Below are 12176 nucleotides of genomic sequence, written 5' to 3'. Positions count from 1 at the left end.
TCCGGTTTGTTCTCTCCAATTCCTCAATTTCACATGAGATGACCCTGCTTTATGGCAGCGAGCGCTTTATTAAGTGCCCGCCCGCGGGGCCTGGGCTGGGAGGTGGGCAAGATGAAAAACGCAGCGCAGGCCGGCTTCATCAGGATGTGAAATTGAGTGTGAGCAGCGTGATTTATTAAAGACCGCTGTCCGTGCCAGTTAAAGTGTGCACACGGCGCACTCAGCAAACAACTCTTGCTCGGGATGGCAGGAAGGCCCCCAGGGGCGGTCAGAGTCACCCCTTCCTTCCATCCGCTGGATGCCTTGTGGAGGCTCAGCCCGTGACCAGGATCAAATAACCGCGTCTCTGACTGTGTTAACGAAAGACCATCCAGGCACTGGGAGCACGCGCCTCAGTGGCCCCGGTCTGAAGTAGCAGTTGCCATGACAGAGGATGCAAACGTGTTCCTCCAGGCTTGTTCCCCCCATTACAAAGATGGAGAAACTGAGGAAGCCGGGAGAGGGGCTGACCAAGCAAGTTTGTGACGGTGATGCCTGAAAATACGAGCCTGCTGCTTCCCGCTTCCTGTTTCCTTAGCACCGTGAGTAGAGGGATGAAATGAGATTTGGAGGCAGAAGAGTTAAAGGCACCAGGCCAGGAAGCCGGGCTCCATGTGAGCCTCCCGCCAACGTGGTCCGAGGCCCATCACCGCTTCGGAGTGCAGGCGGCCGAGCACGCCCGGAGCCACGCAGCTCCGGGCTCCAAGTGCGACTTGGTGACCACTTAACTTTCAGACCTTGAGAAAGTTGCTCTCCTCTCTGAGCCTTGGTTTCCCTTTCCATGAAGTGGGGCTAAAAATACCTCCTTAAGAAGGCGATTGTGAGGATGTGGCATGCCTCCCGCAAAGGCCCCGGTGACCTGTAAACTCTCAGTGCTCGTCCATCCCCTTGCTCAGCCTGTGAACCTCCAGTGGGCCCTCTGCAGAGTCCCCCGGAACAGGGGGCCTGGAGACTGGCTCTTGGACCGGCGGCGTCCACGTCAGCAGGGATCCTGGGGGAAACGTAGATCTCAGGCCCGCCCAGGCGTCCTGGGTCACAGCCTCTGGGGGCCGGGACCGTGCATTCTAACACGCCCTCCTAGTGGTTAGAGTGTGGCTCCTGCTTGAGAACCAGCCCGAGGATTTCACGTGTCGGTTTTGAACAAATTAGAACATGTAGTTCTTCTTTTTTTTTTTTTTTGTTAGTAGGTCCTTGTTGGTTATTCATTTTATTTATTTTTTTTCCATTTATTTTTTATTATTTTTTTTTGTTTTTTTTTATTTTTTTTATTTTTTATTTTTTATTTTTTTATTTTTCAGTGGGTTTTGTCATACATTGATATGAATCAGCCATAGAGTTACACGAATTCCCCATCCCGGTCTCCCATCCCACCTCCCTCTCCACCCGGTTCCTCTGGATCTTCCCAGCCCAACAGGCCCGAGCACTTGACTCATGCCTCCCACCTGGGCTGGTGGTCTGTTTCACCACAGATAATATACATGCTGTTCTTTCGAAACGTCCCACCCTCCCCTTCTCCCACAGAGTTCAAAAGTCTGTTCTGTACTTCTGCGTCTCTTCTTCTGCCCTGCATATAGGGCCATCGTTACCATCTTTCTAAATTCCGTATATATGTGTTAGTATACTGTAATGTTCTTTATCTTTCTGGCTCACCTCACTCTGTATAATGGGCTCCAGGTTCATCCATCTCATTAGAACTGATTCAAATGAATTCTTTTTAACGGCTGAGTAATATTCCATGGTGTATATGAACCACAGCTTCCTTATCCATTCGTCTGCTGATGGGCATCTAGGTTGCTTCCATGTCCTGGCTATTATAAACAGTGCTGCGATGAACATTGGGGTGCACGTGTCTCTTTCAGATCTGGATTCCTCAGTGTGTATGCCCAGAAGTGGTATTGCTGGGTCATATGGTAGTTCTATTTCCAGTTTTTTAAGAAATCTCCACACTGTTTTCCATAGTGGCTGTACTAGTTTGCATTCCCACCAACAGTGTAAGAGGGTTCCCTTTTCTCCACACCCTCTCCAGCATTTATTGCTTGTAGACTTTTGGATAGCAGCCATCCTGACTGGCGTGTAATGGTACCTCATTGTGGTTTTGATTTGCATTTCTCTGATAATGAGTGATGTTGAGCATCTTTTCATGTGTTTGTTAGCCATCTGTATGTCTTCTTTGGAGAAATGTCTGTTTAGTTCTTTGGCCCATTTTTTGATTGGGTCGTTTATTTTTCTGGAATTGAGCTTCAGGAGTTGCTTGTATATTTTTGAGATTAATCCTTTGTCTGTTTCCTCATTTGCTATCATTTTCTCCCAATCTGAGGGCTGTCTTTTCACCTTACTTATAGTTTCCTTTGTAGTGCAAAAGCTTTTAATTTTCATTAGGTCCCATTTGTTTATTTTTGCTTTTATTTCCAATATTCTGGGAGGTGGGTCATAGAAGATCTTGCTGTGATTTATGTCAGAGAGTGTTTTGCCTATGTCCTCCTCTAGGAGTTTTATAGTTTCTGGTCTTACATTTAGATCTTTAATCCATTTTGAGTTTATTTTTGTGTATGGTGTTAGAAAGTGTTCTAGTTTCATTCTTTTACAAGTGGTTGACCAGTTTTCCCAGCACCACTTGTTAAAGAGATTGTCTTTTTTCCATTGTATATCCTTGCCTCCTTTGTCAAAGATAAGGTGTCCATAGGTTCGTGGATTTATCTCTGGGCTTTCTATTCTGTTCCATTGATCTATATTTCTGTCTTTGTGCCAGTACCATACTGTCTTGATGACTGTGGCTTTGTAGTAGAGTCTGAAGTCAGGCAGGTTGATTCCTCCAGTTCCATTCTTCTTTCTCAAGATTACTTTGGCTATTTGAGGTTTTTTGTATTTCCATACAAATTGTGAAATTATTTGTTCTAGTTCTGTGAAAAATACCGTTGGTAGCTTGATAGGGATTGCATTGAATCTATAGATTGCTTTGGGTAGAATAGCCATTTTGACAATGTTGATTCTTCCAATCCATGAACACGGTATGTTTCTCCATCTGTTTGTGTCCTCTTTGATTTCTTTCATCAATGTTTTATAGTTTTCTGTGTATAGGTCTTTTGTTTCTTTAGGTAGATATACTCCTAAGTATTTTATTCTTTTTGTTGCAATGGTGAATGGTATTGTTTCCTTAATTTCTCTGTTTTTTCATTGTTAGTATATAGGAATGAAAGGGATTTCTGTGTGTTAATTTTATATCCTGCAACTTTACTATATTCATTGATTAGCTCTAGTAATTTTCTGGAAGAGTCTTTAGGGTTTTCTATGTAGAGGATCATGTCATCTGCAAACAGCGAGAGTTTCACGTCTTCTTTTCCTATCTGGATTCCTTTTACGTCTTTTTCTGCTCTGATTGCTGTGGCCAAAACTTCCAAGACTATGTTGAATAGTAGTGGTGAGAGTGGGCATCCTTGTCTTGTTCCTGATTTCAGAGGAAATGCTTTCAATTTTTCACCATTGAGGGTGATGTTTGCTGTGGGTTTGTCATATATAGCTTTTATTATGTTGAGGTAGAACATGTAGTTCTTTTTCATGAGAGGGTGTGAAAGAAGCAGTTGAGTGGTGTTTTTTTTTTTTTTTTTTTTTTTTTGAAAAACACCTAGGCCTCAAAAGCTGGGTTTGAGGCCCAGGTCTGTACATTACACGAAGGTAAGAAATGGTTCCTCTAGCCCTGGAGTAGCAAAAGCCTGTTCTTCAGGCTGCCTGTCCATATCCCCACGAGTTTGAAAACAGACCTGGCAGTTTACAGGCGTGGAAGCCTGGGCAGCTCTGGTCCTGCCGTGTGTCTTTTCAGTGAGGGAGCCCGTGGACAGCGATAGGCTCCTGCCCTGTAGATTTATCAGATGAAAGCTCTAAATTGAGCTGTGAAGGAAGGTCTGAAATTGCAGGACCATTTGATGTACTGCTCCACAATCTCTCTAGGCCGGGCCACCGAAACAAAGCTACCAAAGCCCCTTACTATTTCTCCCCATCAGATCTGAGTATTGTTAAACATCAAGTGCTGTCAGGAGCAGGCTGTTTTAATGAAGACAGCACATCAAGTCCTTCTGAATAATTAATGAAATGATGGTGGTTGAAGCCAGTACAGTGGTGCAGAGAGGGCCCTGCTGTTTCTCAGATCCTGAGCCAGCCCCCTGGAACCAGTCTGATGTACGAGCTCGTTCTCAAAGGGAAAAAAGCACTCAGCCCCCACTGTTCTCAGAGTAGAAAATGGCACCAAGGCAGACCAATATCTATCTATCTATCTATCTATCTATCTATCTATATGTATACACACACATACACATAGGGTGTGGGGCTGGGATTCAAAATATCTAATAAATGGAAAGGCACAGGTACAAACCAGTCAGTTCAAAGAGATGGTGACCAAATTTGAGTCAGTTGAACTGAGGTGGACCAGCCTAGAGACTGTTATACAGAGCGAAGTAAGTCAGAGAAAAACAAGTATCATTTATTAACACATATATATGGAATCTAGGAAAATGGTACCGATGAACCTATTTGCAGGGCAGGAACAGAGACACAGACATAGAGAACAGGCTTGTGGACACAGAAGGAGAGGGCGTGATGAATTGAGAGTCGCGTTGAAATATATACATGCCATGCGTAAAGTAGATAGCCAGTGGGAAGCTACTTTATAACATAGGGAGCTCAGCCTGGTGCTCTGTGATGACCCAGAGGGGTGGGATGGGGTGGTGGGAGGGAGGCTCAAGAGGCAGGGGATGTATGTATACTTAGAGCTGATTTCACATTGTTGTATGGTGGAAACTAATACATTACAAAGAAATTATCCTCCAATTAAAAAAAAAAAAGATGATGGCCAAGTGCTAGAGCAGGTCCTGGTGTCCCCTACAGAGCCAGCTTTTACCCCTTTCAATGTTATATCAGAGAACAGGTCCTGAGGGGACCCTGGGACTGTGGCTTTTACGATCTAGTAGAGTAGCCCTTCTGTCTGTCAGCATAAGGTACACAGTGTCTGTGATACACACCAGCTGGTGTCAGTCCCGAGGGTACTGTCTGAGGCAGTGGGCAGGGTCAGTGAGAGGGAATATATTCTTTGGCCTCAAAAGCCATCAGTCACCATATCCTATGACTCTGTCTTCTGCAGCATCTCTGAGAGTCACCTCTGCATTGCATTCCTCTGTTGGGTATCCTCCAAGCCTGCCCACTCACAAAGGCCCTCTATGGAGGCTGAAAACCCTCAATCTCACATTTGTCTTCATTGGGATGATGATGTGGGATGTTGTATATGCACCTGCATCCCAGGGATACGGATGGATATGTTGGTGGTCGTTGCTGATCAGGGCCACCGCATTTGTGTTCTGGGCTCCGGCCAAGGCAAGCTTGTCTGGGAGGTGAGAGCCATCTTCCTTTGTATCACAACGGTGCTCAATCTGGGAAACTCCTCTTTTTCCTGTCTTAGAATGACTGAGAGTCAGTTGGTGACATTGCTACTTTACGAGGTCAGAAAGTGAGAGTCTTATCTGTCCAGGGACCCAAGAGCCAAGCAGAGAGGGTCATGATGTTCCTCACCCCTCAAGAGAACCAGCAAGGTAATGACTGAGCACTGGATGAGCAGGAGGGGCATCAGGCAACAGGGTGTCAGAGCCTCTGGCTAGAGAAGTTGCCTGAGTAGATGGAGGGAGGAAGCTCTGTTCAGTTCAGTCCAGTCGCTCAGTCATGTCCAACTCTTTGCAACCCCATGGACCACAGAATGCCAGGCTTGCCTGTCCATCACCAACTCCCGGAGCTTGCTCAAACTGATGTCCATTGAATCAGTAATGCTCCAACTATGTTATTCTCTGTCATCCCCTTCTCCTGCCTTCAATCTTTCCCAGCATCAGGGTCTTTTCCAATGAGTCAGTTCTTTGCATCAGGTGGCCAAAGTATTGGAATTTCAGCTTCAATATCAGTCCTTCCAATAAATATTCAGGACTGATTTCCTTTAGGATGGACTGGTTGGATCTCCTTGCAGTCCAAGAGACTCTCAGGAGTCTTCTCCAACACCACAGTTCAAAAGCATCAATTCTTCTGCATTCAGCTTTCTTTATGGTCCAACTCTAACAACCATAGATGACTACTGGAAAAGCCATAGCTTTGATTAGACAGACTTTTGTTGGTGGAATAATGTCTCTGCTTTTTAATATGCTGTCTAGGTTGGTCATAGCTTTTCTTCCAAAGAGCAAGCATCTTTTAATTTCATGGCTGACTGAACTGAACTGAAATGATAGATAATTGTAGGTAAAGCTAAAGGACAGATGCAGGTCCCTCAAACTGTTCTCCAAGCAGGATTCAACTGGACCACCTGGGCTTGGGTTGTGGTCTCTGGACCCTTTTGAGGCAGTAGAGCTTCAAGCAAGAATGTTAGTATAGGTTAGTAATTTCTATCTCATACTGTTGTGCGAATTCACTAAAACTGTGTATTCTTTGTAAACTGTATAGCAGATTGCATATGTAACTACTCACGTGTGGACAGAGACTAGGGTTCTGGCTGGCTGAGAAGAAGGCGTCATGCAGTTTGTTCATCTTCTGCTCACCAGCCATCTTCTTCTGAAAATGGTCAAGAGTGGGGTGTGGGCTTTGAAAAGACCTTGTAAGACCCAAGATGGCAGCCACAGGCTCCGCAGTGTTGCCCGACCTGACAGCAGAGCGAGCCTTTGGTGGGGTAAAGAGACAGCTCACCCACAATTCAGCAGCTCAGCTCGCTCCTCTCCCATTAGGAAGGAGTGATTTATTCCCCAGGATAGGGATAGGGATAGGGATTTGTGCTGACTCAGCAGCTGAACGACTCCGTGTAGCTAAGAGAGCTTCTCTGGTCCTCTTTCCCAGAGGCTCCAGCAGAAGAAAGAACGGTGAGGGCAGCCCAGTGTTCAGTCTCACACGCGGCAAGTTCTTCTGTTCTGTGCTCGCCCCGGGGAGGCGAGGGACTGAAAACTCAGCAACTCAGCATCATGTGAAAATGAACTGCATCTTCCTGCTATTTGAATTTGAATACCCTGGGGCGTAGATAGCCTGGGACATCGCAGCAGAGTACTGCAAGTCTGTGACTTGCTGATGTTCCGAAAACACCTTTAGAATGGCAAAACTTTACTGAGAAATCATTTGTGCACAATAAAACATATCCATTTGACGTATTTTCCAGTTGTATATACACTGAAAAGCAGTCCCATAATCAGGATGCACAGCATCTTTACTATCCCCAAAGATTCCTAGAGCCCCGTTGTAGTCTGTTTCTCCCTCTGCTCCAGCCCCAGGTGAACACTGACATGCTTCTTGTTACTATAAATAAGTTTTCATTTCATACAAATAGAATAATACTACGTGTATTATTTTGTTGATGTCTTGTTTCACTCAGGATACATTTTTTATTGTGGTAAATAATATATAACATAAAAGGTACCATTTTAATCATTTTTAGTCTACAGTGGTCCACCCACATTGTTATGCAGCCACCAACCTTATTCAGAACAGTTTTCCCCTTGCAAAACTAAAACTCTGTAACCATTTAACACTAACTCCCCCCTCCTCTCAACCCCTGGCAACCACCATTGTATTATTTGTCTTTGTCAATTTGACTACTTTGTGGTGTTGGAGAAGACTCTTGAGAGTCCTTTGGACTGCAAGGAGATCCAACCAGTCCATCCTAAAGGAGATCAGTCCTGGGTGTTCATTGGAAGGACTGATGCTGAAGCTGAAACTCCAATACTTTGGCCACCTCATGCGAAGAGTTGACTCGTTGGAAAAGACCCTGATGCTGGGAGGGATTGGGGGCAGGAGGAGAAGGGGACGACAGAGGATGAGATGGTTGGATGGCATCACCGACTCGATGGGCATGAGTTTTAAGTAGACTCCGGGAGTTGGTGATGGACAGGGAGGCCTGGTGTGCTGTGATTCATGGGGCCACAAAGAGTCGGACACGACTGAGTGACTGAACTGAACTGAACTGAGGTGCCTCAGATAAGTGGAAATCTTGCAGTATTTGTCCCTTTGTGCCTGGCTTATTTTATTTAGCATATCTTCAAGGTTCATCTGTGTCATAGCCCGTGTCAGAATTCCCTTTTTAAAGCTGATTAACATCCCATTATATATAGAGACCACATTTGTACATCCATTCGTCTCTCAGTAGATGCTGGGGCTGCGTCTACCTTTGTGCTGTCGTGAGCAGTGCTGCTGTGAATTGGGTGTAGGAATATCTTGTCTAGTTCTTGCTTTGAATTCTTTTGGGTATGTATGTGGTGATTCTATGTTTGACTTTTTGGGGAACCTCCTTACTTTTTAAACATAGAGTTTTGCCTTAGACCTGCGTCTTGTTCTGATGATCCCTTTGCTGCTGCTGCTAAGTCGCATCAGTTGTGGCCGCGTCTGTGCGACCCCATAGACGGCAGCCCACCAGGCTCCCCCGTCCCTGGGATTCTCCGGGCAAGAACAGTGGAGTGGGGTGCCATTGCCTTCTCCGGATGATCCCTCTATGTTCCAGAGAACCAGTTAGACATATCCTTTGACTTCCCATAGCCCTGCATGATAATGGTCTTTTCCTTCAGTATCCCGAGCCTCTGCCTTTCCAGTCCTTTCATACTGATGGAATTGCTCAGAGAATGGCTCAGCTTTAATAACCTCAAGTGAAATTGCATGGCTCACTTTCTATTAGCTACAGCCATTCCCCTCTGTGTCCTACCTGTCTCTCATTAGCTGTAGTTATTATGCAACCCGCCAGTATCCTGTGAACAGTATCAGGATAAAACCACCCACATCCTGTTAACTCCTATTATACACCTACCTTGGTGCTCGTCATTGAATCTGTTGTGCTATACATCCTACTTGTATGCATGTAGCTGTAGCTGTTAAATAATCTGGCCTATTCACTATCCCCTAATCTTTTGCAAACATCATCTGACATCCTATTCATAACATCTTCAGTGCTGACTCACTGTTCACTTGTTGTTAAATCCAGGTATCAAAAGCCCACCAGGAAACAGCATACATCATTAATTCTGGGGGGGGGGAGTGGCTAACTCTCGTGAATGTACAGTGTGTGCAGGGGGCTTTAGTGTAGGATTTTTTCCTTTGAGCAATATGGTACAGCCCACCAGTCTTTGTAAGTCATCTTAATGGAGCGAGAGAGAAAGAGTGTGTGTGTGTGTGTGCACATGCATACATGTGTTTGAGGATGTGGGGATAGGGGAGATTTCCAGGCACATAGGATTGGAAAGCCTGGTAAGAAGGGACAACATGGAAGAAGACGACTTATTGGGGAAAGGCGAGGGGGAGAGAGGACGGCAGGATGATGTCAGCGTTCCCTTGGTGGGACAGAACCCTTTTGGATGCCATGTTTTTTGTTAATGGTTGACAAGTCCGGGCGACTGTGCACCATAGCAACCTTGGCATGTTGCCAGAATGACCGCCCACCCTCGGTTCTTTTCAGTTTTATGACCCCCTGCTTATCTGAGCTCTGAGGAAGGGGGGCTCTGCCCCCAGCACACCCCGCGACACTTGGGTCAGACCTGCCTAGTTAGCAGCTGCTGCAGGTGAAGACCTCGTTCCTTAGGTGACCACAGAGGAAGACATTCAGTCCAGAACAGGGCCAGGCCCACAGCACAGGCCCGTCAAGTGCTGGTTGAACATGGTGGAAGGGCGACTCGTGCAATCTATCTTTGCCTTGTCATCACCGATCTTAACTCCTGAGGTCAGGAAAGGAGAATGGATTCTTGGCAGCCATCTAGCACACGCTGGGGTTACTGTCTGTAGGCACACGCATGTGATAAAATGACTAATGAGCTGTGTGGACATAAGAGAGTTCTCAGAAAATCCTTTGCCTTTCTGAAACACTTTTTTAACCAAATCTGTGATCTTCTTTGATTCCACATGCTTTCCTGTATGTTGGGCCTCCCACTGTGTGGATGAGAAGCGGAGATGGTGCTGGGGTCTCCAAGCGGAGTCAGGACCGCTGCCGTCTTGCTGCCTCTCTGCATGGCACGCAGTGACACGAGGGGGAATTTTCAGGGCCCAGCGGTGGTCCAGACTGAATTCACCTCTGGTCAGGGCTCCCTACACTTGTGTGTGTGGGGCAGAAGCTTCCACGGGGATGTCCCTTGACAGCCAGAGGGCCAAGCACAGCTGCGCATCCATCACCACAGCCCAGCTTTGTGTAAATGAAACCTCTTTGTCCTCCCACCTCCGCAGCCAGTCTGTGGTTCCCCTGTTTACCAAACACCTGCTGATGCCTCGCCCTACACACAGCTGAAGTCCAGTCTGCCTTCTGTTCCTGAAGCCCCCTCCACTCTTCCTGCTCCCTGAGGTTACTGAGGACCAGGTGTAACAGGTCCCCTGGCATCTGGGTCTGAGCCACAGAGGTCACGGATCTGAGGGCCTCCAAGCAGGATGGGTCCATCTTGAAGCTGAAAAAAGTACCTGGTTATCCTGGGCTTCTGTGTGCTTCTGGATGGTGTGCAATTCAATGGTCAACGTGTGCTTTGAGATCTACTATGGGTCTCGTGGACTTTTCATCTTTTTTTGTCATTAAGTGCTTTAGTCTTCTAAATATGTATTCTTCAAAAGCTTGTCCTGTTTCTAAACATAATGTGTGTGTGGTAGGGCTCCCCTCATTTTATGATGACCCCAGTGGGCATGCAGGGGCCCACTTGCTGGAGAATGACCCCAGTGGGCATGCAGGGGCCCACTTGCTGGAGGCTGACCCCAGTGGGCATGCAGGGGCCCACTTGCTGGAGGCTGACCCCAGTGGGGAAGTAGGGGTCAGCCTGCTGGTGTTCCGGTTTGAACAGCATGAGGTGACCTAGGAGACGTGTGTCTCCATGCCTAAACTGAGGCCCATGCTGTTTCCTAGGTGGCCTTCTCCGAGGGGGACGGTTTGCACCAGTGGGAGGTCCTGCCCGGCCACGTCTCACCCTCGTCCGTCTCTGTCGTCCTCCTGCAGGCTGGCCGTGTGTGACCCTGTCTGTGCTGGGATTCCTGTACTGCTACTCCCACGTGGGCATCGCCTGGGCCCACACGTACTCTGGCAGCTAACTGCGCCGGGCCTCGGTCCGCCCTTGCCATTGGTTTCCAGGGCACACGGTGCTCCACCGTCACCTCCAACCTCAAGGTAACCTCCAGGGGACCTGCTCATCTTTTGTTGAAGTTACCTCACTCCAAGACTGGAAACTTGAGCTCTCGTAACTTTGGGAACTTAGAGATCCTCTTCCCATCCTCCTCCTTTGCCTATAGAGTAAGCTGGACCCCAAGCAGTAAAACGTCTTGCCTATCCGTACATGGTGATGTTGTGGTCCAGACCCCAGGTTCTTTGTCCTTTACCGAGAATTAAATGCAACAGACGTTTCTTGATTGAGGCATATAAATTCTGATTAGTGATAGGCCTGTCTTCCACTGGGCAGTGTTTCTGAAACACGTTGGGTCAGTGGCATTTAAGTGGCCCCTTCCCTGCTTCCTCTAGTGCAGTTTGTAGAACCAGCACTGAGGTTAGCATCACATTTTAGCTCCTTGGCAGGGGCGTGACAAAGCCACAGCTGTGTTGCTAACACTGGGTCAAGGGAGATAGAACATAGATGTCAGTACCTAAGGAGGGCTGTTACTTGAGTTCATCATTCATCAGGGTGATCTCCATTTGGTTGCTTGTTCCCTAGATCTGCAGGGAAGTATAAACAGAGCAGTTCCTCTACCTGACAGTTAATTATTTCCTAGTAAAGAAGAATAATTTAAAAAAAACCACAGGGAACAGTGTATGACAGACAGGTGCTACGGGGCAAGTCAAAGAGGGTAAAGAGGACTTCCTGTGGTCTCTCCTCTCTCCATGCGGGTCCCAACAGTCCTCTTCCCCTGAGTGGTTCATCCTCAGTGGTTTATGTTGTTTGTTTCCAATAAAATGGAGCCCTTCCTATCATATTTTTGTAAAATTGTCTTGAATATTTTTTGATGAAAATGTTTAAAGTCAAAACACTTAATTCTGAATTATTCACTCTTCTGGAAGGATGCTAACAGGCCACTAATGGCCTCAAGTGGTAGATAATTCAGAATACTTCCATTTGGCTTTGCCTTTTTTTTTTTTTCTGAGGGATAGAGGGTAAGTGAAGCAGCTCTAAAATTTGAATCCATAGTGTACC

At 46.6% G+C, this 12176-nt stretch overlaps 1 protein-coding gene across 4 annotated transcripts in view; it reads left to right on the top strand.

Annotated features, from left to right (window-relative positions):
* The window catches only part of HHAT (hedgehog acyltransferase), a 344241-nt gene extending 332460 nt beyond the window's left edge, over nucleotides 1-11781 (top strand). For all 4 annotated transcript variants that reach the window (XM_065936274.1, XM_065936275.1, XM_065936273.1 and 1 more), the window contains one exon: nucleotides 10994-11781. In XM_065936274.1, the coding sequence (XP_065792346.1) occupies nucleotides 10994-11008 (15 nt within the window). In that variant the 3' untranslated portion in view covers nucleotides 11009-11781. The remainder of the gene's footprint in view (nucleotides 1-10993) is intronic.
* The last annotated feature ends 395 nt before the right edge of the window (nucleotides 11782-12176 follow it).

Source organism: Muntiacus reevesi, chromosome 5 (assembly GCF_963930625.1).
Source record: "Muntiacus reevesi chromosome 5, mMunRee1.1, whole genome shotgun sequence".
Classification (NCBI taxonomy): domain Eukaryota; kingdom Metazoa; phylum Chordata; class Mammalia; order Artiodactyla; family Cervidae; genus Muntiacus; species Muntiacus reevesi.
This window is presented reverse-complemented; position numbering and strand designations above follow the sequence as displayed.